At 43.4% G+C, this 26,486-nt stretch overlaps 1 protein-coding gene and 1 long non-coding RNA gene across 3 annotated transcripts in view; one reads left to right on the forward strand and one right to left on the reverse strand.

The window, feature by feature from the left end:
• Positions 1 to 26,486, reverse strand: part of RPGRIP1L (RPGRIP1 like) — a 148,884-nt gene that overhangs the window by 38,740 nt on the left and 83,658 nt on the right. For both annotated transcript variants that reach the window (XM_073659380.1, XM_073659381.1), the window contains exons 12-20: positions 24,544 to 24,594; positions 15,500 to 15,679; positions 13,514 to 13,631; positions 10,253 to 10,705; positions 10,021 to 10,172; positions 7,793 to 8,156; positions 4,726 to 4,937; positions 998 to 1,078; positions 234 to 311 (exon numbers count right to left, since the gene is read on the reverse strand). In XM_073659380.1, coding sequence (XP_073515481.1) covers positions 234 to 311; positions 998 to 1,078; positions 4,726 to 4,937; positions 7,793 to 8,156; positions 10,021 to 10,172; positions 10,253 to 10,705; positions 13,514 to 13,631; positions 15,500 to 15,679; positions 24,544 to 24,594 — 1,689 coding nt within the window. The remainder of the gene's footprint in view (positions 1 to 233; positions 312 to 997; positions 1,079 to 4,725; positions 4,938 to 7,792; positions 8,157 to 10,020; positions 10,173 to 10,252; positions 10,706 to 13,513; positions 13,632 to 15,499; positions 15,680 to 24,543; positions 24,595 to 26,486) is intronic.
• Positions 16,029 to 21,337, forward strand: LOC141174453 (uncharacterized). The gene is made up of 3 exons (XR_012252883.1): positions 16,029 to 16,162; positions 20,238 to 20,334; positions 21,285 to 21,337. It is a non-coding gene; the product is annotated as an uncharacterized lncRNA (long non-coding RNA).

Here is a 26,486-nt window from a genome sequence, read left to right on the forward strand (position 1 = left end):
TTCATACATCCAAATCAAATCTCTTGCTTTGCACTGATAAAGGGCAAACGCCCAGAAACATGTGTCAGAAAATGGAGTTTCTGGTTTGGCTTGTTAAGAGGAAAGGCTTGTTAAAGGGTTGTGCAATAGGTGGTGCTAGAATTCATGTCCTCTTCCTCTCTGAAAAGGCTATTTGCATATTTAATGACTACAGAGTCACATGTCTATTAATAAAGAAAATACACCAGACGTACCTCTGAAATGTTGAAAACGGTCATTGGTTTTGTGTTCATTGTTGTCTTTTCTTCATCAGTGGTTTGATTGACTGGATTCTGAAATCACAAAATATGATTCAATGCATTTACTGAAAAATCCGTGACCAGCTAATGTAATTACTATTGATATGATGATATAATCCGACTACAGTCAAAGCCGTAGTCGGATTATAATGGTAATTCTTATGGCAGCATAAGAATCTCAATCCATATATGAATTTCAGAAGTTTTCTCCACTCCCGTCACACAGGTGGGCTGGCAGAAAGTGTAGGTGACATAAAATCTAACTTTCTAGTAAACACTCCCTTCAGGGCATAGAACAACTGTGCTACACAATTAAAATAGTATGACTGCAAATACTATCTGAATTGTAAAGCGCTGCGGAATATGTTGGCGCTACATAAATGAAAAGATTATTATTATTACTGAATAAACTGAAATGCAGTGCACTCGGCCATGTTCATCGTTACACTGGATTTAGTGTGGAGCGGCAGGGCACATACATGACTAGTGATCCACTGAACATCTCCTGGCCACGGACTAGCGGAAGGCAAGCACAGGGAACATGGGACCCCAATCCAGTGATCACTGAGGTTCCCAGTGGCTAAACTGTCTAGCCGATATGGTTTTTGATGCAGAAAAATCTGCAGCAAATACTCAATGTGTGCACATATCCCAATGTACATTTTTGGCGAGCTGGCACATATTTTAAGCAATCCCAGTAATACCGTAGCGTTTCTTACCAGGGTTTCCATATTGGCTTCAATGAATGAGACTTTCTTGTCTGCGGCAGATTTCCGAGTCCTTGGCTTCGGCTTTGGTGCCTGAAATGTACATAATAAGAAAAATGTGACTTTTGTATCATATTTGAGAAATCATTCGGGTCATTTATAATCTGATTTAGCGACTAACACAGACGTGCATAATGTCTGATAAAGTTTATCTTCTAAGGTCAGATCATTGGCTGTTATCAAGAAGATGCGGTGCCCCTATGTCATAACACAGGTCTCAGAATGTCCCAGCGTTGTCGATGGTGCCTGTGATCACTAGATAGTCAGTCTTGGCGAATGTATGGAGTCCATGACTAGTGAGAAGGGGGTGAGAAACTGAGGCAGGGTAGATTTAGGGGGGACTGTGGCTGTGACTGGAAGGGAGTAGTCAAAGGTATTGTGAAGATCGAAGACATAGGAGGAAGTAGGGTGGTCTTCTGAGACTATGCGTGAATTTGCCAAGGTGAAGTAATGGCGGACTGCTGGACCATCGTTGCCCAATGTCAATTTATATAGCCATATTTTACCAAAGGGAGATCGGTTCTGTCTCCAAGGGGGCACAACCTCATGTGACATCTAAAGCCAAGGCTCACACTTCCCCGATTGCAGTTTGAGCCCGCCTAAAATATCGAATATTTGTCCATGTCTGATCTAAAGAATCAAGGTCCACTGAGTCGAAAGGTTGTGCCACGCAAGGTGTGAAAAGACTAAGTGCACCACGAAGGGAAGAGGGGAAGGGGGAGCCCAGACACTAGGGAAAGGGGGAGAGGAGATCTCCTAGGCTGATCTAATATCACCTTGACTCCCCTATCATCGCTATATTGGTTCCTCACCAATCGACGCACAGGAACCTAAACTCTGTATTTCCCTAGAGCTTGGCCCTGGATAGGGAAGAGCACTAGTCAGTCCCCACTAACAACTAAAGACAACAAGGGAGAAAAATACGAGGGAAAGTAACTTAGCTTGACCTGACTTCAGAGAGATTACACCAAACGTCCTCCTAGGCACCAGAGAGGAAGTAGACACACTCTAATAGCTCCAAGCCTTCACAAGGGAACATGTGAATATCACTGGCCCCTCCCTGTAGCAAACAGAAAGTATTTAAGCACCCAGACCAATTAGCAGGAGGGAAGTAGCCGCTGGGTCCTAAAATGAGACAGATCTAAGAAGGTGTTTGTAATGCCAAAAAAAGGGATCTTCTGCAATCAACTGCAGGGCGACTGTCTGTCACATCTGACACACCCGTGACAGGTTGTGAGGTCTCATAGTATTAAGTGCAATGCCATGTTCAGGGATGAGATATTTTTTTACGCACCCCCCCTCCCAGTTGAATATCCCCATTTCAGGCACAATATGAGCACAAGACGTGAATGTGCCTGCGTATGAAGAACGGTAATCAGAGTCATCTGCTTTCTGGGTAGAGGCGATGTTCTTTATCAGCCTGTTAGAATTATTTCGGGTGTGACTGCAGTTGCCACATAAAAAATGTGTTGGCTTACAAATATTTTGGAAGTGAGAGTTGTGACAGTCAGCACAATGTGTAGGACACATGTGATCCGCTCCCCAGACCGGGGTTTTATGAGTTCCACTTGTAGACACTAACTGTTTAATCCCCGCGTTCAGTGCCTCGCAGGACCACATGTGCCGCTCTGTAGAAGAACGGCCGACATGGTTAACATCTCCATTTTGCCTTAAGTCATTCCATTTTCAGAAAGGCCTGTGTCAACCGCTGTCCCGTAATAAAACTCTTTTACTGTTTTCACTGAAATAGATGTAAGAAAACCCCAAACTTGGGTTTTGTTGCTTTGGTCATGTGTTAAATGCCTCCGCTTGTCTGTGTTTGAAGACTTGATCTTACACGGATGATAACAGAAGATTACACAGAATCAGGGGTCTCATTTTTACCCTATTTAGTGCTGGATACTAAGTATGCAAATTGCCTATTGAGAGAGGAAGAGGACAGCGCCACCTGTTGGAAGTAACGATCCTACAAGTCAGTACTAACTCTAACGAGTTGTGTAATATGACTTAGAATAAAAGCCAAATCAGAATCTCAATTTGCAGACACGGTGTTTCGGGGTTATTGCCCCTCGTCAGTGCAAAGTATGAGAACTGATTTGACTGGGTGAGGATACAAAGTAGTATTTCATTATTGACACACTTTGCATACTCTCAGCTGGGTGTTTTTTTCCAACGTGTGGTTTTTGAGTTCAATGTAAAGTTTGGTGCAAATTTCATGAGGAATCTGCATCACACAAGTGACCCATCGTTGCTTTCTGATCTTTACATCTTCAGCGCTGCTCTGTCAACAGGGCGTGACTGCCAATGTTATGCTGATTGACAACAGGCTCCCTGCAGTTAGGCAGCAGGGAGCCAGCTGTCAATCAGCATGATGTCATCAGTTACACCACATCAACAAATCAGAATGGAAGAGAAGTCGCCGCTCCATCGACGAGACGTCAGCGGAAGAAACCAAACCCCAGATGGCCTCGGACGGTTCAGCCCCGCGTGTGGAAAGGTGAGGCGCTGTTTCTGGAAATATGTATCCATGTTTTTCTAAGCCTGGACAACCCCTTTACATGGATTCCCCAGGACTACTCCACTGAGGGGTTATCCTGAATATCAGATCGGTGAGGGTCCGATTCTCAGCAGCTGATTGAAGGGGTTGTGGATCTTACTAACGGGGTCACAGGAGGTCCTATCCTTATACCTATATGTCATCACTCCACGCTACACAGCCTCACATTGCTTCACTTTCATGTCTTTAGTGAGTTGAGCTTAAGCTACACAGTGGAAAAAATGCAAGAACAGGTAAAGTACTGAACTCTCTCTGTGTAAGATGCAAACTATAAACTTGCTCCAAAGTTGACAACTTAAAGGGATTCTGGCTGGAGATTTACGCTGCAGGAATAAGACACCAGCTGTGTTACTGCTGAAACAATGCAGCATTGCAGAGAAAGGATGCGGCAGGAGACTATACATCTCAGATGGCTTGTCTTGTCTTAGGTGGGTCCCCAGCGGCGTCTTCCTGAACCGCTCCCCTATACTGACAGGTCTTACCCTATACATGTCACTGTAGGGAGGGGGACGGCCTCTGACTAGTCATTCAAGACACGTGCCTTTTCTAAGTTTTTCTCCGAAAGTCTGCAGCTTTTCAAAGTAAAACATACACGGATGTAAGAGTGAAGCCGGCCTCTAATGCCTGCTGATGGATAGACCTGAATGAATCCCCTGTCAGATTCCCTTTATTCCAATCAAGGTCACTTGTCACCAGTTTTTTCTCATCTGAGAGCAGCATGATGTAGAGACAGAGACCCTGATTCCAGCGATGTGTCACTTATTTTACTGGGTGCAGCAGTTGTATTGAAATCCCTGTTTTCTCTGAGAAGAGCTCGGAATGCTGAGCTGTGTATAACCCCGCCCACACCACTGATTGGCTGCTTTCTGTGTACACTGTCAGCAAACTGTCAATCACTGGTATGGGCGTGGTTGGACTAAGAGGCAGCAGACACCTAGTCCTGTAGTGATAATCTCCTGCTGATAAAACACTGATTTTATTGAAATAGCAACACACAGCCCAATAAGTGACACTTCGCTGGAATCAGGGTCTCTGCCTCTACACTATGCTGCTCTCAGAGATTACATAGCAAAAACCTGCTGACAGATTCCCTTTAATAAGAATTATGTTCAAGAGTACTCACAACAGGGACAGGCTCTAAGGCTTTGAGCTTCGGTGCCGGTACTTCTTCATCTGAAAGTAAGCGTACTGGAACTGGTTTTTCCTTTGGCAGCTCATCAACCAATGGTCCTGTGAGAATAGTCTCACTTGGAGGCAGGTATGTGGATTTCCACTTCAAAGTCACCTTAATCGTTCCTTTTTCATTCCCCTTAATATCTGTAAGCTGAAATGTACCTGTGAGAGAAAAAGCCAAAGAAAGAAGAATATTTGTCACACAGTCTTGACAAAATTTATGTTATTGCCATAATAATATCAATACTATATATGAAATAGATACAATAAAAAAAAATAAATCACAATTTAAAGGGTCAATTTTTTTCTTCTTAAAACAGTTGATTGACAATCAGCTTGTCACATGGTATTCCAGTGCTGGGATTGACAGTGATTGGCTGTAATCAGAGGAAGAGCTTAGACTTAGTATGTCATTTCCCTGCAGCGCCTCCGCAGGGGAAATTAAGTATTACACAATTCCCAATGTAAACTATGGGCTTGTACAACGCACATACAGGCCGGGTCCTCCTGCCTTGTGTTGTGGTTTATTAGTTAGATGAATTCTTTACTATTAACGAGGTTTTTCAGGCCCAATATTCATGACCTTTTATTAGAACAGGCCATCAATATCAGATCGGGGGCTCTGACCCTCTGTACCCTCGCAGATGAGTTATTTAAAGGGACGGTGGCACTCATGGGAGCACTGCAAACTTTTCAATGTTATAGGGCTCCTCCTACTTAGAAGGCAGTGCTTAGTTTTGCAGCATTGTCCACCTTAAAGGGGTTGTCCAAGTTATAAAAAAGGCTGCTTACTAACAGCAGTACTGTTAGAATAATGAAGCCATATATACTCTCCCTCCATTAAAACGCTGCGTCCCCACCAGTGTATGGTTCACTTTGGCCACAGACGTCACAAGTCCTATAACACATGTGACGCCGCAGCCGATCACTGGCCTCAGTGGTATTGCTTGTATACTGACGACACACAGATCTACCTCTCCGGACCCGATATCTCTTCCCTACTAACCAAAATCTCACAATGTCTGCCCGCCATTTCATCCTTTTTCTCTGCTAGATTTTTAAAACTTAACATGGATAAAACAGAATTCATCATCTTTCCACCATCTCACTCAACCCCCCCAACTGACCCATCCATCATAGTCAATGGCTGTCCACTCTCCCCAGTCCCTGGAAGCTCGCTGCCTCGGGGTAACCCTGTACTCTAACCTCTCCTTTAAACCACATATCCAAGCTCTTTCCACTTCCTGCCGACTCCAACTCAAAAATATCTCCCAGATCCGCACATTCCTCAACCACGAATCTGCAAAAACACTAGTGCACGCCCTCATCATCTCCCGCCTCGACTACTGCAACCTCCTGCTCTGTGGCCTGCCCTCTAACACTCTCGCGCCCTTCCAATCTATCCTAAACTCTGCTGCCAGACTAATCCACCTGTCCCCCCGCTATTCCCCAGCCTCTCCTCTCTGTCAATCCCTTCACTGGCTCTCCATTGCCCAGAGACTCCAGATCAAAACCCTAACCATGGCAAACAAAGCCATCCACAACCTGTCTCTTCCATACATCTGTGACCTAGTCTCCCGGTACTTACCTGCACTCAACCTCCGATCCTCACAAGATCTCCTTCTCTACTCCCATCTTATCTCCTCTTCCCATAATCGCATACAAGATTTCTCCCGTGCATCCCCCTACTCTGGAACTCTCCACCCCAACATATCAGACTCTCACCGACCATGGAAACCTTCAAAAAGAGCCTGAAGACCCACCTCGTCCAACAAGCCTACAACCTGCAGTAACCACCACTCCACCATACTGCTGCACGAGAAGCTCTACCCTCACCTACTGTATCCTCACCCATCCCTTGTAGACTGTGAGCCCTCGCGGGCAGAGTCCTCTCCTCTCCTGTACCAGTCGCCGTCACATTGTGTTCAAGATTATTGTAATTGTTTTTGCTATGTATACCCCCTTTTTCACATGTAAAGCGCCATGGAATAAATGGCTCTATAATAATAAATAATAATAATAAAACTGTTGAGCCCAGTGCTTGGCTGTAGACATCACCGGCGGTGTAGGGCCGTGCCAAAGTAATAGTACAATGGTTTAGAGCGGCGGGAATGCAGTGCTGGAACGGAGGGAGGGTATATAGTATATATGGTTTCGTTATTCTAGCAGTCACGGCTAGTAGGAAGCTTTCTGTATAAGTTGGACAACCCCTTTAAGAGATTTGGAAAAAACAATAATGCCTTTTAAGTTGGCAGCCACCATAAATAGACAACGTGAAAGTAAAAGGAGCTCTGAAGAGGATCCCAGCCGATCTGATATTGATAGCCTATGCCAAGAACCCCTTTAAGGCCACATTCATTTGTCCGTGGTCTGCCTGTGTTGTTCACGGATAGAACATGTACCCACAGTCTATGAGTATGTACACGTCTCCGTCTGTTTTCTCAAAAAAGTCTGTAAAATTAGATAGAGACATGTTCTTGGGTCAGTGAAAAACTGGGACAGCTCACTGATGGTATCCAAGTTACATCCTAATGCTGTCTATTTTTCACCATCAGTTTTTCATTACATTCAGGAAAAAACTATGAAACTTTAATAGTAAAAACTGAGACACAGACGGTCCAGTGTCGGCCTGGGGTGCCGAGGGCCCACCATTAACCAACTTTTCAGCTACATGTAAATGTGACTTTATCCTCTATCACAAATTTATATAACAATGAACTTGGTCGATTGTTAAATGAATAAGATGCTGCCTTTCACTGTACATAGTGAATGGAGTGTATTGTGCCAAGTACTGCTCATATAATAGGTTGGGGGCCCACTGGAGAATTCTCCTGTTCTCCTGTGGGCCAGTCCAAGCGGACCAAACCGTGATGAAAATATGATCCCGTACACTGATGGAAATTCGTCCGTCTTTCCACGTACCAGAAAAATCACTAACGTCTGAACAAGGCCTAACCAACAATCCCCTAATAGGGTGCTGGAAAATGGATTTTCTAAGTCAAATAACACTTTCGTACCTGAAACGCATTTATCATGAGCCAGCGGGATGAGAGGAACCCTGGCTTTACCCAGGTACGCTCCGCTCATTTCCTCATCATCAAAAACATACAGAACCAGGGAATCAGACTTCAGATATCGGTCCAGAGCAGCCGTCATCGGGACTGGAAAGCACTTGTGATCTTCAAAGTGAGGATTATTGCTGCTTGTGACGATGGGAGTGTAGTGGTCACTGAAGTGGAAAAAGGTGTAGGCGACATAAGGGCTGGGCTGGTGAGAAAGCTCCCCGGGCTGCAAATTGCAGCAACTGTTTATGGTGATGAAGAGCTCATTCACGTTGTCCTCCTTTAGGCCCAAGTGCTCCTTTTTTCTCACAGTTGATGCCTGTGGGGACAAGAGTAACAATATGCTATGATTAAAGAAAAAACTATATTAGCGATTTAGTAACAGCACAGAACCATGTCGCTAGTTTAAAGGGGTTATCCGAACTGTTAAAAGTGATGGTGAATGGAAAGATGCTGCGAGATCTTGAGTTGCTCAAATAAAAAATGGCGCAGACAAGTACAAGAAAGGGTGCAGATGGTCAACAATTTAAAGGGGTTGACCACTATTTTTTTTATGGATGCCCTATCCTTAGATCTTTTTATTGATGCCCTGATCAGCAGTTACCAGCAGCAGTAGAAGCTGGAAGTTCTGGGATGATATGCCATCATTTCTATAGTGGTCGGTGGTGGTGGATCTTCAGCCAATATAGTTTTGACGGAGCTGCTGGAAGAGAACTTCCAGCTGGTGCCGGTACCAGCTGATCGATGCGCTATCCTTACAATAAGCCATCAATATCTGATCACTCCCCCACTGATTGTAAGGATAGGGCATCAATAAAAAAAAAAAAAAAAAGTAGCAGCCAACCTCTTTAATATTAATAGTTTAAAGAGCTGGATAATGCCTTTAAAAATGTGTTGGCTAGTTTTGGAGAAAACCTTCTTAGGTAGACCGGGCTGCATAATCTGAGACGCCCCCCTCCGACTGTTTTGCTGTCTAACTTCGCCCCACCTACATTAATTGACAGCGCTGCCTTCACTTGGGCCACCGCTGCCTCTGCTGACATCTCATTCGTCACAATATCGGCACGTGTGCAGATTAGCCTTTCTCACGCAAACTGATTCAACTGAAGCCGTCGCTGTCAATCAATGCAGCAGTGGTGAAGCTAGCCGGTAGGACTGTCAGAGGGACAGTGCTCCGGACCTCGCGGCTCCGTCCATGGTAAGTCAAGCAGAATATGTTGGCCAACTTCCAAAGATTATTTTCACATTTTGATTACCAGATCGATTCCTTGCATGCATTATCATTGAATGTTAGAATTGGAAGGGTCCTCCAGGGTCATTGTGTCCAACCCCCTGCTCAATGCAGGATTCACTAAACCATCTCAGACAGATGTCTGTCCAGCCTCTGTTTGAAAACCTCCATTGAAGGAGAACTCACCACCTCTCGTGGCAGCCTGTTCCACTCATTGATCATCCTCACTGTCAAAAAGTTTTTTCTAATATCTAATCTGTATCTTCTCCCATTCAGTTTCATCCCATTGCTTCTAGTCTTTCTTTGTGCAAATGAGAATAAAGATGATCCCTCTACAGTGTGACAGCTCTTGAGATATTTGTAGACAGCTATTAAGTCTCCTCTCAGTCTTCTCTTTGAGGAGACTTAATAGCGCTCTACAAATATATAAAGTTGCCCTATCAGAACAACCATTTTTATTTGCCCTACTGTCATAACGGAACTGGTCAAAATGTTTCTGCTGAGGGTCTCGCAGCAAAACTATGGCGATTGCACGATGAAATGTATGTTTTATTTGCTTATTTTGCTGCAGATAGAAAGTGAATTTCATCCGTATTCATTTCCGCAGCACAATGAAAATCTGTGTTCCTTTATTATTTAAGTGCCATGTTGTAGGTGTTTTCAAAACCCTGTTCACGTGTACTGTACGCTGCCGCAGACGAAGCAAAATCTGGAGAAAATTCTCCATGTCTGCATTTGCCCTAACAAAATAGTAGTGGTTACTAAAAAGAAGGCGTAAGAGCTCTTTCAGACATCCGTTATCTTGGATCGCAATGAACAGACTGGCCGCAAGCCTCCAGAGTGGAACGTGACAGCTTTGGGCCGGGGATTGTGCGGCCAGTCCATGCATTGCGAATCAAGATGGACAGATGATCATGGACATCTGAAAGAGCCCTAAGAGAAGAGTAATGACCTGATCATTCTGAAGAGGATCCTTAAGGTTTGATGTGATATAGCCAAGAGCCTTAGCGCGCTCCTTGTAGAGCCGAATTGCTTGCTCCATGGGAACTTTAAGCCTCACCCAATACTCCACTGTGCCGTAGTTATTAATGTCATTGTTAGCTCCTGAAATAAAAAAAGGAGAACATCAAGGTCACATCCAACTGGTGACCATCGTTCAAGCTACATAAATCTTCTGTTCTTACCAACCAACACAGCGCTGGAGTATAGGCTCCCGGTCTTCTCTAGGACATCATGGAATCTCAGCTGACACGCAGCGACCGTCTTATAATCGGTGCCAATGGCCAAGTGAACCTCCAGTGGGACAGTGTTCTTCTGCAGGAACTGGAGGAAAAAGTCATCGACTCGCACCAGATATTGAGATCTGAACTCGTAGGATGGTTGCAAACCCCTTACGACGGGAGTCGTCTGAAGAGCAAAGTCATAAAACGCGTATGTGCAGAAGGTGGCGGGCTCTCGGTCCCCAAAGCTGTTGATCGCCGCTGGAGAGAACACCGCCTTGGATATATGGATCTCTAGGAGATTTTCACCCCTTTGTAAGTGCAAGGATTCATCAAATTCTTCCACATCATCATCTGGCGTTATGTCCGGGGTGAACTTGTACTGCTTTGTACCGTACACAATATCCTTCAATTGGGCTGGAAAAAAAGTCACAAGATACTGATTGCTATTGATGTAAGGTGAAAAGCGACTTCTGTGATTTCTACACAAAATGTCACTTCGGTCATTCATCTTTGGGGCCATTTTTTTTTACTTAAATGCATGCATTTGGGGCTAAAAATTATTTTTGCAATTGGGTTTCAAGTAAAAATTTGGCTTTTACAGGCTCTTTGCTTCCTTACACATTAAACGGTGATGTGGTCTGTGGCCATCAATCAGCTGAGAGGCAAATAAAAAGATCTGCAAACTATCCCTTAAGACTGTCAGAACGATCTCACTGATGGATTCTCAGGTAACTCATTCTGCAGCCAGCAATAGGCAGTACAAAACAGCAGCTACAAAAAAAAAATGATGCACAATTTTTAATGCAAAAGTCATTTTTAGCCCCAAATACATGAAGACCAAAAAAAAATTGTCCCCAAAGGTGGAAAACCCCTTAAAGGGGTTGTGCCACCATAAAGAATAATATAGGAATCTGCTCCATGCACTGTCAGATTTGAGTGAGGGAGATTACTTTGTGCACACTGGGGGTGGGGAGCTGGGGGGACCTCTTATGATGACAGGAACTGTGCAAACTCGACCAGCTGATCGCCCACTACGAGGATGTGATGGAATAACGCCAGGGGGCACTAGTGAGCATACTTCAGAAGATAAAAGCTTGGTATTTATTGAATGCAGCATAATTTTTAATAAATGTAAATCATAAAACCATTTATTTCCACATTTTCGGCTCGGTTAAAAGTATTCATTATGGTGGCACAACCCCTTTAAATGAATACTGCAGTCTTGTAATTAATCAACCCCCTAAACAGAGACCCTCATAAAGAGGGAACATTTATAAATCCGGTAATAATTGAGGGTCACTTCACCTAGTAAGGTGCTTAGACCAGATTTCTGGCATAAAATACCTAACTTGGAAGTTACGCAAAAATAGTGACATTTGTCGTTTATACCAGGTCAATATGAGCATAGCATAGACAGAATACACCCATCTGTCAAATTCATGAAATGTTATGCTACTTTAATGACATAACTTACTCCAGACAAGTACTCCATTCCCCGACTAGAGTACATTTCTGGAGGCACACGCCAGCTAATAGAAGTGCCAAATTCATTAAGTGGTATGCGCCTACTAATAAATTAGGTACACCATACTCCGGTGAGTCCGATCATTAAGACTGGTGAGGGCAGCGGATCGGCCCCCTGGTGTAATCATCAAGGGCTTCCTTCGTTTTATCAGGTGTGCTTGAGATAAAACACTTAAAATTCCTGGACTGACAGGGGCTTTATTCACTATGATGTTTAGTTGCATGTTAGAAATATGGGTAAGTGAAGAAGGTGGTCCAAAAAGTTAGATATCATTGATTTACACAAACAAGGAAAAAAATCCAAAAAGATAGTAAAGCCATTAATGACTCCAGAAATACAGCTGGAAACAGAGGTCATAAAAGGAACACTGGGTACACAACCTGGACATCACCTCTACGGACCAAAAAGCACAAGAAAATGTGCTCCAATATGCTCAGAACTATATACGTAAACCACAAAAGTTCTGGGATTCTCTTCTGTGGCTTAATGAAACAAAACTGAATGGATTAGTGGTATGTTTTAAGGTGGAAAAATGAAGCAAATACAGAAAAAAACATCCTGCCTACAGTGAACAATGAAGGTGGCTCGGTGATGCCTACAGTGACGCATAGCAGTGGCGGGTAGGTGATGCCTACAGTTAAGCATGGTGGTGGCTCAGGAACATCTACAGTGAAGCATGATGGTGGCTATGTGATGCCCACAGTGAAGCAAGACTGTGGCTCAGTGATGGCTACAGTGAAGCATAGCAGTGGCCCAGTGATACCTACAGTGAAGCACAGCGGTGGCTTGGTGATGCCTACAATAAAGTAAGATGGTGGCTAGGTAATGCTCTGGTGATGTTATTTTTTGAGTTGCGAGGTGATGATTTTATTCATACCATTTTGGGGTAGATACAACCTTTTCATTGTTTCTTATTGCATTTTATTGGTGGAGTTGCGACAAAAGAATAACTGCAATTCTGGCGTTTTGCTTTGTTTCTCAACAGTTTTTACTGATTGGGTTAATTAATTGTATATTTTGATAGATTGGACTTTTACGGATGGTGACCAAGTTTGTGTATTTGTTTTATTCCTTTAATGCGGGAAAAGGAGGAGATTCAAATTTTTAGTATATATATATAATTTTAAATAATTTTTTTTGGCCCCTTAAGGGACTTGAACGTACGATCGTCTGATCACACGTTATACATACATAGTAAAAATGTTGGTCTCCCATGACCACCAGCCATATACGGGGGAGATACGGGGGTCTGCAGTAGACTCTCGTCTACTGTAACAACCCATCAGCACCCTGCGATCATGTTGCAGGGGTGCCAATAGTTGCATGGAACTGCGTGACCCCAGGCCGAGCGCTGTAAATGTCCCAGTCAGAAATTAACAGCAGTATTTAGAAGTAGTGGGCAAAGCTGAGCTCCACTTGCAGCTGTTAGAGGTAGATGATAACTGAATAACACAGCCATCATCTGCCAGGTATGGTGCGAGCTCATCTCCTGAGCCGGCTTCATACACCCACTCCAGGAAAGTGCTTGGCACTTGTCGTTAAGGGTTTAAGCTCTCTCCCCCTTTTTCCATCTTTCTGCAGACGCTTTCTATGAAGCCATACACTGATTTATTTTGTACCAGGTGATCAGAGATGAACCGCGACCATTACTTTGTTCCAGAGATGACAGGAACGTTTCATCACCCAATTATTTTTACCTTCTAGTTTGCGGATCCGTGCTGCTCTGACATCGAGAAGGTGAGCGTACTGCTCCAACTTTATTTCGTAATCTCGGCTCATGTCCTCCAACTTCTGTGTCACCGTTTCCACTTCAGCCTAAGAGAAATGAGAAAGTTATGTACTCCAACCTGTCTATTAGTGCTTTACACTGTGTGCAGAATTATTAGGCAAATGAGTATTTTGCTCACATGATACTTTTTATACATGTTGTCCTACTCCAAGCTGCATAGGCTTGACAGCCAACTACCAATTAAGTAAATCTGGTGATGTGCATCTCTGTAATGAGGAGGGGTGTTGTCTAATGACATCAACACCCTATATAAGGAGTGCTTATTTATTAGGCAACTTTCTTTCCTTTGGCAAAATGGGTCAGAAGAGAGATTTGACGGGCTCTGAAAAGTCCAAAATTGTGAGATGTCTTGCAGAGGGATGCAGCAGTCTTGAAATTTCCAAAGTTTTGAAGCGTGATCACAGAACAATCAAGCGTTTCATGGCAAATAGTCAACAGGGTCGCAAGAAGCGTGTTGGCCAAAAAAGGCGCAAAATAACTGCCCATGAATTGAGGAAAATCAAGCGTGAAGCTGCCAAGATGCCATTCGCCACCAGTTTTACCATATTTCAGAGCTGCAATGTTACTGGAGTATCAAAAAGCACAAGGTGTGCGATACTCAGGGACATGGCCAAGGTAAGGAAGGCTGAAAAACGACCACCTTTGAACAAGAAACATAAGATAAAACGTCAAGAATGGGCCAAGAAATATCTTAAGACTGATTTTTCAAAGGTTTTATGGACTGATGAAATGAGTGACTCTTGATGGGCCAGATGGATGGGCCAGAGGCTGGATCAGTAAAGGGCAGAGAGCTCCACTCCGACTCAGATGCCAGCAAGGTGGAGGTGGGGTACTGGTATGGGCTGGTATCATCAAAGATGAACTTGTGGGACCTTTTCGGGTTGAGGATGGAGTGAAGCTCAACTCCCAGACCTACTGCCAGTTTCTGGAAGACAACTTCTTCAAGCAGTGGTACAGGAAAAAGTCGGTATCGTTCAAGAAAAACATGATTTTCATGCAGGACAATGCTCCATCACATCCATCCAACTACTCCACAGCATGGCTGGCCAGTAAAGGTCTAAAAGAAGAAAAAATAATGACATGGCCCCCTTGTTCACCTAATCTGAACCCCATAGAGAACCTGTGGTCCATCATAAAATGTGAGATCTACAGGGAGGGAAAACAGTACACCTCTCGGAACAGTGTCTGGGAGGCTGTGGTGACTGCTGCACGCAATGTTGATGAAAAACAGATCAAGCAACTGACAGAATCTATGGATGGAAGGCTGTTGAGTGTCATCATAAAGAAAGGGGGCTATAATCATCACTAATTTTTTTGGTTTTGGTTTTTGCATTCCAGAAATGTTTATTTCTAAATTTTGTGCACTGATATTGGTTTACCTGGTGAAAATAAACAAGTGAGATGGGATTATATTTGGTTTTTATTAAGTTGCCTAATAATTCTGCACAGTAATAGTTACCTGCACAAACAGATATCCTCCTAAGATAGCCAAATCTAAAAAAAACCCACTCCAACTTCCAAAAATATTAGGCTTGGATATTTATGAGTCTTTTGGGTTGATTGAGAACATAGTGGTTGATCAATAATAAAAATAATCCTCTAAAATACAACTTGCCTAATAATTCTGCACACAGTGTATAGAAACCCCCGCCTCCCAGCTAAACAGGGGGAGCCAAAGTTAGAAAATCTCATTGTAAAAAAAATAAAAAATGAAGAAATAGGATTAGAGTGATTGTATGGTTACATTCATTAAGATTGGCGTAGTGTGAGCATCCTCTATGCCAGTCCTAATGAATGGGCCCCTAGGTGTTTTTGAGGCCCTTGGGGCTGATACAATGTGATATTATGGCCCTCGGTCACACTACACTGATTATAGAGGCCAGGACGGGATTACCTGATAATCCTTGTTGATTTTATGTTGCATTATCAACATGTTTCTGGTCTTCTCCAGCTCCTGGACAGTTTCGGCATGGTTTGCCTGAAGGTTTCTTAATGATTTTTCAAGGTCCTTATTGACATCATCCTCCACCTTTTCCAAAAACATTAGATCTCCGTTCTTCTGTTGCTTGCGTGCCTGAGGAAGATGATATTGTTTTACTAAGGCTAACATAATCCTACCTTATACATGGAAGTATTGAAGGCCTTTAATAAAATACGTATTTGTCGTGTCCTGGTCATTTTCTAACATTGTGCATGTAGGGGTGGTGGGAAGGGGGGGTAAAGGACCTTGGAGAACCGTCTTGTGATTCTGGAAAATGTAGCATTTAATAATACCCAAAGAAGCAAAGATGTTGATGATTAACAAAGCCACTGCTAATGCCAAGTAATTATGACTTTATTATGAGTATTTGTTGGCCTGCGCTATTGGTCCGGTCTGTTTGTAATTGTTATGGTGCCAAAATTAGGTCTGAGCCACATGCATCACAAGCCACAAGCAATTATGGAGACAAAGTGCACATGCCGATTACAGGGAGATCCATAGCTGATGAGCAAAGCTCCGCAGGAGACGCAGGACCTGCATACCACAGGCATCACAAAGACATGGAACAGATAATCTGTGAGTCACAAAGTGCCGTTCTTGTGAGGTCTTTCCCCCGCTGTGGTGTATAGGAACGCAAACAAATAACGTTATCTCTGATATCTGTAGGTGAGCCCTGAAGTACTGATTCTAGATGTATAACCCTGTATACCACACATATAGGTAATGTGTCAGCAAAATCAACCTTTTCTATGGGCATCTGTACATTTATATCCGCTATGCATTACCCAAAACAGAAGAAATCTATTTAAATACTAGAGGTTAGGACCGCCCCGAGTTTGGTCACCTTGACGTGGTGGGATGGCTTTTACGTTTTCTTTATCAAAACAACGTTAACTAAAGTATCCCATGTTATTTTCATGCACTATTGCCATGTATTTATTTATTTATTGCAGGGTATTTGCTCATTTTGCTTGTTTAGTGGCCAGTGTGAACATGTGCCTACAAGTTGCATGCATACCAATTTATATTCCAGTTAATTTCTTTTAGTTTTTGCTATGGGCAGTGACAGATAAAACCATCGATACCTTTATATCTGCCATCCATTACCCGAATCCGGAGAAATCCATTTTAATACTCTAGGACCGTACCGAATGGGATCACCTTGTCATGGTGGGGTGGCTTTTTACTTTTGTTTTCTCAAAACAATGTTGTTAACTAAGTAACCCAAGTTATTTTCATGTACTATTGCTATTTATTTACTTACTACAGGGTATTTTCTCACTTTATTTTTAACATAGGCTGTTAAGTGGCCAGTGTGAACATGCTCCTACACGTTGCATGCATAACAGCTTATATTCCAGTTCATTTATTTTGTTTTTTTGATATGAGCAGTGAAAGATAATTGCATCGGTATCATAATATCCGCTATCCATTACCCGAGTCCGGAGAAATCCATTTTAATACTAGAGGTTAGGACCATAATGAGTGGGGTCACCTTGTCGCGGTGTGGGATTTTTACTTACTACAAGGTATTTGCTCATTTTGTTTTTATCTTAGGCTTTGTCTGTTTAGTGGCCAGTGTGAACATGCACCTACATGTTGCATGCATAACAACTTATATTCCAGTTAATTTCTTTTGTTTTTTTTTTGCTATGGGGAGTGAGAGATAAATGCATGGGTACGTTTATATATGCTATCCATTACCCAAATCCGGAGAAATCCGTGATTTTTTGCTATGTGCAAATTAAGCATTGCGTGATTTGTCACCCGCAGAGCACTTAAAAGGGTTGTCTAGGTTTGACAGTAAAGTCTGGAGTCAATAGTGACCGCAAGCATGTGGTCTCGATTCCCTGGTATTGGTGATGCGAGCGAATGGTCACATCAATGCACGTAGGTGTTTGGAGACGCATGATCACGTGCCGACTAGACGTGTTTAGCTTCTCTCAATGTGCTTCTACTGAAAGAAGCCAGATGAGATTAGTTGGCGCTTGGCTGCATGTATGCATATCGCATAGGTGCAATCATGTGAAAGCTCACACCACCAGCAATACCGGGGAAACCAGACAGAGTGTGCATTTCAGATCACCATCTATATAAGAATATATACACTGCTCAAAAAAATAAAGGGAACACTCAAATAACACATCCTAGATCTGAATGAATGAAATATTCTCATTGAATACTTTGTTCTGTACAAAGTTGAATGTGCTGACAACAAAATCACACAGAAATCATCAATGGAAATCAAATTTATTAATCAATGGAGGCCTGGATTTGGAGTCAACCCCAAAATTAAGGTGGAAAAACACACTACAGGCTGATCCAACTTTGATGAAATGTCCTTAAAACAAGTCAAAATGAGGCTCAGTATTATGTGTGGCCTCCACGTGCCTGTATGACCTACCTACAACACTTGGTCATGCTCCTGATGAGGTTGCGGATGGTCTCCTGTGGGATCTCCTCCCAGACCTGGACTAAAGCATCCGCCAACTCCTGGACACTCTGTGGTGCAACGTGACATTGGTGGATGGAGCGAGACATGATGTTCCAGATGTGCTCAATCGGATTCAGGTTTGGGGAACGGGCGGGCTAGTCCATAGCTTCAATGCCTTCATCTTGCAGGAACTGCTGACACACTCCAGCCACATGAGGTCTGGCATTGTCCTGCATTAGGAGGAACCCAGGGCCAACCGCACCAGCATATGGTCTCACAAGGGGTCTGAGGATCTCATCTCGGTACCTAATGGCAGTCAGGCTACCTCTGGCGAGCACATGGAGGGCTGTACGGCCCTCCAAAGAAATGCCACCCCACACCATTACTGACCCACTGCCAAACCGGTCATGCTGGTCACATAGGATGTGCTATTTGAGTGTTCCCTTTATTTTTTTGAAAAGTGTAATATATTATATATACAGTACAGACCAAAAGTTGGACACACCTTCTCATTTAAAGATTTTTCTGTATTTTCATGACTATGAAAATTGTACATTCACACTGAAGGCATCAAAACTATGAATTAACACATGTGGAATTATATACTTAACGAAAAAGTCTGAAACAACTGAAAATATGTCTTATATTCTAGGTTCTTCAAAGTAGCCACCTTTTGCTTTGATGACTGCTTTGCACACTCTTGGCATTCTCTTGATGAGCTTCAAGAGGTAGTCACCGGAAATGGTCTTCACTTCACAGGTGTGCCCTGTCAGGTTTAATAAGTGGGATTTCTTGCCTTATAAATAGGGTTGGGACCATCAGTTGTGTTGTGCAGAAGTCTGGTGGATACACAGCTGATAGTCCTACTGAATAGACTGTTAGCTGCTTTTTTCTTGCCATAATACAAATTCTAAGTAAAGAAAAACGAGTGGCCATCATTACTTTAAGAAGTAAAGGTTAGTCAGTGCGAAAAATTAGGCAAACTTTGAAAGTGACCCCAAGTGCAGTTACAAAAACCATTAAGCGCTACAAAGAAACTGGCTAACATGAGGACCTCCCCAGGAAAGGAAGACCAAGAGTCACCTCTGCTTCTGAGGATAAGTTTATCCGAGTCACGAGCCTCAGAAATCGCAGGATAACAGCAGCTCAGATTAGAGACCAGGTCAATGCCACACAAAGTTCTAGCAGCAGACACATCTCTTCAACAACTGTTAAGAGGAGACTTTGTGCAGCAGGCCTTCATGGTAAAATAGCTGCTAGGAAACCACTGCTAAGGACAGGCAACAAGCAGAAGAGACTTGTTTGGGCTAAAGAACACAAGGAATGGACATTAGACCAGTGGAAATCTGTGCTTTGGTCTGATGAGTCCAAATTTGAGATCTTTGGTTCCAACCACCGTGTCTTTGTGCGACGCAGAAAAGGTGAACGGATGGAGGAGGAGGTGTGATGGTGTGGGGGTGCTTTGCTGGTGTCACTGTTGGGGATTTATTCAAAATTGAAGGCATACTGAACCAGCATGGCTACCACAGCATCTTGCAGCGGCATGCTATTCCATCCGGCTTGCGTTTAGTCGGACCATCATTTATTTTTCAACAGGACAATGACCCCAAGCACACTTCCAGGCTGTGTAAGGGCTATTTGACCAAGAAGGAGAGTGATGGGGTGGTACGCCAGATGACCTGGCCTGCACAGTCACCAGACCTGAACCCAATCGAGATGGTTTGGGGAGAGCTGGACTGCAGAGTGAAGGCAAAAGGGCCAACAAGTGCTAAGCATCTCTGGGAACTCCTTCAAGATTGTTGGAAGACCATTTCCGGTGACTACCTCTTGAAGCTCATCAAGAGAATGCCAAGAGTGTGCAAAGCAGTCATCAAAGCAAAAGGTGGCTACTTTGAAGAACCTAGAATATAAGACATATTTTCAGTAGTTTCACACTTTTTTGTTAAGTATATAATTCCACATGTGTTAATTCATAGTTTTGATGCCTTCAGTGTGAATGTACAATTTTCATAGTCATGAAAATACAGAAAAAATACAGAAAAATCTTTAAATAAGAAGGTGTGTCCAAACTTTTGGCTTGTACTGTATATACACACACACACACATCTTACAATTTTCACACTGTCCACTAGGCCTAGTATTAGGCTTCTACGTCCTGCTGTGCACATGAACATGGACAGCAAGAGACTGACTCAAACTTTATCTTCTGTATTGAAGCCTACAAAGCTTGAAATCTGAGCATGCTCTGATCTGGACAAAGGCCATTGTGAAAGGAGGGGGAAGAGGCGAGATGTGACATCACCTATTGTGAATGGTAAATCCTGTGTTATCTACTATGCATAGAAGGTTTAACTTTCATTGTAGTCTGGCCTATTAGGACAATGAGACTGATGTGCAGAACAGGAAGTATAAAAAATAGGAAAAGTGCAAGATTTCTGATTTGTTTTTTTTCAAATACAGATAGTTATGCGGAACACTAAAAAGAAAAACCTGATAAAAATGTTTAGAAATACATTTACCATGAAAACTGCTGTAAACTATTTTTCACCAATTTTTCCCACTGAAGGCTATAATTGTGAATTGTCTCTGAGCTGGTGGGTGGAGACTTGCTGCTATGATGTCTCCAATCTACTCTCAGCACACTGTTAAGATACTGGAGTAGTACTGCTGGAAACCAGTGGCCGAAGGAGCACGAGCAGAACAGCAAGCGGTAGTAGAAGTTCTTGTAGTTAGCAAAAGGTGTTGTAGGAAACAATCCATAGATAGGTGAGAATGTTAAGGAACTTGGAGACTGGAAACAAGGCTAACAGCTAGACACAATACTCAAGCAATGAGTGAGAGATCCATGCGGCTTTAAGTAGGCCCAAGCAGGAAACAAGATGGATCCCACAGTTTCAGAATCTGCCATCTTAGTAAAGGGCAATTGCAGAACACACCAGAAGCCTCCAGTGGTAAGGGGTGGTCAAACTAGTGATCCACCTGTAGTAGGACAACTGGAATTCTGACACATACACAGACATGAGGGATTCCTGCTCTCCAGTTTCCATAGAGAACATTACACAGCAGTACTAAGCAGTGTAGCTGTGAATCCAACAATGGGGTGAGATAAACACTAAAAAAGAGCAGCAGTATTGGCCTATCTGTTTCTGTGCTGCTCCTTTTCACTCTACTCCTCCCTCGTCCATCTCCATAAGCAGCTGTAATCTGCTCCCTTAATGGCTGTCTGTTTTGTTATAACCAAAACTTATTTGAACTGTTTTTTAGAGTGAGTGATGACTTCAGGAGGCAGAAGAAGTGGCACATAAGTGGAAGAAGAAGAACATTTCTCTGATAATTATCTTGCAAAGTTTCTTCTATTTTCTTGTTTTATTTTTTTAATGCAAAATTAGTTGACAGGACAGTGACCATTTAAAGAGAACCTGTCACCAACTTATTTGATTTCTGTTGCTTGATTATTCAGATTTTTTTGTATTATTATATATGTTTTTAGACATTTTGGCTTTTTTTACTTAGTGATAATTTATATAGTCTTTATAAGGGGGCGTGTATCACAGGATCCTCTGGGGCGTGTCTTTAGGCTGCTCTGCATCACTACTCTGTAAGCCATGCCTCCATTGGAAAAGACCATAAAAATTATTACCAAATAAAAAGGCCCATATCTCTTGAACCAAATGGTGGGTTAAAAAAAACCTCCAAAATATTTTATTCCCGCCGTACACCTGAGTAAGAGCAAAAACTGTCCACTCTTGACCTGGTATATATACACGATGCGTCAGCACATTGTGATTAATGAATATATGAACTCCACTATTGCTGTAAACATTAAAACCGTAGGTTACTTAGTCAACATTTTTTTTGACCACGTCAAGGTGCACCTAGATATGGATGGTCCCTATCACTGATGTCCTACCTCTCCATGCGCAAAGTCATCTGAACTGGGAAGTGAAAGGAAACCAGGCAGTAGCTAGCAATTAACATCTTGTCTGGGAAAGATGGGTTGATAAGGGTGCTGAGCCATGGAAGTGGCCACGCCCCCAATGTATACTACAAATAAGCAAAAGAAAATCCCCCAAAAATAGGGCCTGTATACCTGTAGTATTAAATGAATGTACAGGTGCACACATATGCTGTGTGGCCAATATACAAACATATACAGTATAGACCGAAAGTTTGGACACACCTTCTCATTTAAAGATTTTTCTGTATTTTCATGACTATGAAAATTGTACATTCACACTGAAGGCATCAAAACTATGAATTAACACATGTGGAATTATATACTTAACAAAAAAGTGTGAAACAACTGAAAATATGTCTTATATTCTAGGATCTTCAAAGTAGCCACCTTTTGCTTTGATGACTGCTTTTGGCATTCTCTTAATGAGCTTCAAGGGGCAGTCACCGGAAATGGTCTTCCAACAATCTTGAAGGAGTTCCCAGAGATGCTTAGCACTTGTTGGCCCTTTTGCCTTCACTCTGCGGTCCAGCTCACCCCAAACCATCTCGATTGGGTTCAGGTCTGGTGACTGTGGAGGCCAGGTCATCTGGCGTAGCACCCCATCACTCACCTTCTTGGTCAAATAGCCCTTACACAGCCTGGAGGTGTGTTTGGGGTCATTGCCCTGTTGAAAAATAAATGATGGTCCAACTAAACGCAAACTGGATGGAATAGCATGCCGCTGCAAGATGCTGTGGTAGCCATGCTGGTTCAGTATGCCTTCAATTTTGAATAAATCCCCAACAGTGTCACCAGCACAGCACCCCCACACCATCACACCTCCTCCTCCATGCTTCACTGTGGGAACCAGGCATGTAGAGTCCATCCGTTCACCTTTTCTGCGTCGCACAAAGACACGGTGGTTGGAACCAAAGATCTCAAATTTGGACTCATCAGACCAAAGCACAGATTTCCACTGGTCTAATGTCCATTCCTTGTGTTCTTTAGCCCAAACAAGTCTCTTCTGCTTGTTGCCTGTCCTTAGCAGTGGTTTCCTAGCAGCTATTTTACCATGAAGGCCTGCTGCACAAAGTCTCCTTTTAACAGTTGTTGAAGAGAAGTTTGCCCAATTTTTTGGACTATCTGACCTTCATTTCTTAAAGTAATGATGGCCACTCGTTTTTCTTTATTTAGCTGCTTTTTTCTTGCCATAATACAAATTCTAACAGTCTATTCAGTAGGACTATCAGCTGTGTATCCACCAGACTTCTGCACAACACAACTGATGGTCCCAACCCCATTTATAAGGCAAGAAATCCCACTTATTAAACCTGACAGGGCACACCTGTGAAGTGAAAACCATTTCCGGTGACTACCTCTTGAAGCTCATCAAGAGAATGCCAAGAGTGTGCAAAGCAGTCATCAAAGCAAAAGGTGGCTACTTTGAAGAACCTAGAATATAAGACATATTTTCAGTTGTTTCACACTTTTTTGTTAAGTATATATTTCCACATGTGTTAATTCATAGTTTTGATGCCTTCAGTGTGAATGTACAATTTTCATGGTCATGAAAATACAGAAAAATCTTTAAATGAGAAGGTGTGTCCAAACTTTTGGTCTGTACTGTACATATGCTGCTTTTTTCACTTTTGACTAGGTCCTCTTTAAAGGGGTTGTCCGGGACTTTTACATTGATGGCCCATCTACAGGATGGGTCATCAATATCTGAATGGTGGTGGTGCGACATCCGGCACTCCCGCCAATCAGGTGTTCCCGATGCCAGGAAGAAGTGCTCAGTTGCATAGGTGTAAAGCTCCGTCAAATTTATAGTGGGCGCGGCCGGGTACTGAACATCCTCCCCCTATTGATTTAAATAGGGGTTGTATATGTAGTGGACAGAGCTGTGCAGTCTGCAACTGAGCATTTCCGCCTGGTGCCAGCACTAGGAACAGCTGACCGGCAAGGGTGCCGGGAGTCGCATCCGCACCGATCAGATATAAAATAGACCATTATTGTAAAAGACCCGGACAATCCCTTTAAGCCTGCAACATGTAGAGTGCTGAGGCTAATGTTGTAGTACGTGGCAGCACAGCGGCTCAGGGATTTGTACTGTTACTTGGAAGCATTGGGGTCCTGGATTTGAATCTGACAGGGCAGCACCTACAGTGCACAGCGTTCTCTATGCTTTCTCCTTGTTTGTGTGGATTTCTTCCAGCACTATATGTATTGTACTGAGAGCTCCTTAGGAAATTGGATGAAGGTGGCTCCAGTTTACATTACTGGCGCACTATGTATACTGTACAGGAACCAGGCTATACTCCTGCTTTCTACATGGAGGCTGTGACCTCTCTGTACAGGACAGGCCGTTTATCAGACCTGCAAAGAGAAGCGAGAGGAGGAGGAATACATTGGACAAAGTGGCTTTTGCAAAACTGAAAGCAGGCCATGTCGTTAATCCACTTTTGATGTCATAATGAAAAATGCAAGGCCTCTAAGTGTATGCATGAGGAATATGAACGGACGTTACATGTGCCGCTCGTGCAAATCAACAGGACGTTGTCTGATCCAGGTAAGAGAGGGAACTACCTTTATCAGCATCAAGGCTTCGCTGAGTTCGTTCACGTCCACATCGCTCTCCTGTGAGAAGAAACAGAAAGAAAGCCGGTCAGATGAGCAGAAGTAACTCTGATGTGCGTCTCCAGCCAGCACCAAGATGTGCGCAGAGTGGCTCTAAATAATGAAAGCCACCAGACGTCATCTTCTGTCCGTACAACCACAGGCCAGATATTAAAATTTTAATTTAACATAGACTTTTTTTGTTTGGTATTGTCAGCGCAGGTTCTCAGCAATTGCTCTGGGCTGTTTTCACACGTCTGATGGATGCAAGTAACAGGGGGATGTTGTTTTCTACAAGATGTCCTTACAGGCCGGGAACATGGCATTAATGAAGTCCTTGTCAAACAGATTTTCTTAAGTCAAGTGAAAAGTAAAGCAGTTGTTAATCTGAAGTGATCTGTGCTTCTGTCTCCACTTTTATATAAGGGAAAAATAAATTGTCGACACAGACGGTGGCATTGAGGTCACGACCACCGATGTCTCCAAGCTGTGAGCTCTGCAGGCAGAGCTGTTAGGATAGGGCCAAGCGGAGCGACTATGGCGTGGCTGAAAATCGCTGCGTCCGGCAACCGATAATGGGTGGGCATATGCTTCACCCCAAAAACGCACAGCCACTCCAATCAGTTTTGAGGATCAAACAGCTGTTTTCTTGCAACATCAAGTGCCCATGAGATGTGGTTATCACTCACTATCCCAGCCCTAACCCATTTGTTCAGCTTATCATTAACCTCTGGTGTCTTCCCTTGCTCTTTCAAACATGCGAATAGTCACACTCATCCTGAAGAAGCCATCCCTTGACCCAAACTTTACATGCAGCTATTTGCCATAATTCTCCTTCTTGAACAGCGTGTCCACATTGAACTTTCCTTCAACCTCTCATCCAACTCGCTCTTCAAAAACCTACAATCCGGCTTCTGTCCTCACCACTCCACTGAAACTGCCCTAACCAAAGTCACTAACGATTTGCTAACTGCCAAAGCTAACAGACATTACTCTGTGCTCCTTATCCTAGACCTGTCCTCTGCCTGCTACATTACTCTGATTCTCCTCCTAGACCTGTCCTCTTCCTTCCACATTACTCTGTGCTCCTCCTTCTAGACCTGTCCTCTTCCTTCCACATTACTCTGTGCTCCTCCTTCTAGACCTGTCCTCTTCCTTCCACATTACTCTGTGCCCCTCCTTCTAGACCTGTCCTCTTCCTTCCACATTACTCTGTGCCCCTCCTCTTAGACCTGCTCTCTGCCTTCTACATTACTCTGTGCACCTTCTCTTAGACCTGTCCTCTTCCTTCTACATTACTCTGTGCGCCACCTCCTAGACCTGTCCTCTTCCTTCCAGATTACTCTGTGCCCCTCCTCTTAGACCTATTCTCTGCCTTCTACATTACTCTGTGCACCTTCCCTTAGACCTGTCCTCTTCCTTCTACATTACTCTGTGCGCCACCTCCTAGACCTGTTCTTTGCCTTCTACATTACTCTGTGCACCTTTTCTTAGGCCTGGCCTCTTCCTTCTATATAACTCAGTGCCCATCCTTCTAGACCTGTCCTCTTCCTTATACATTACTCTGTGCCCCTCCTCTTAGACCAGGCCTCTTCCTTCCACATTACTCTCTGCCCCTCCTTCTATACCTATCGTCTTCCTTCTACATTACTTGGTGTGCCACCTCCTAGACCTGTTCTCTTCCTTCCACATTACTCTGTGCTCCTCCTCCTAGACCTGTCCTCTTCCTTCTACATTACTCTGTGCCCCTTCTCTTAGACCTGTTCTCTGCCTTCTACATTACTCTGTGCCCCTCCTCTTAGACCTTGTCCTCTTCCTTCTACATTAATCTGTGCGCCACCTCCTAGACCTGTCCTCTTCCTTCTACATTAATCTGTGCGCCACCTCCTAGACCTGTCCTCTTCTTTCTACAT

The sequence above is a fragment of the Phyllobates terribilis genome, unplaced genomic scaffold (assembly GCF_046119375.1).
Source record: "Phyllobates terribilis strain yellow unplaced genomic scaffold, ASM4611937v1 Scaffold_13__5_contigs__length_258822181, whole genome shotgun sequence".
Taxonomy (NCBI): Eukaryota; Metazoa; Chordata; class Amphibia; order Anura; family Dendrobatidae; genus Phyllobates; species Phyllobates terribilis.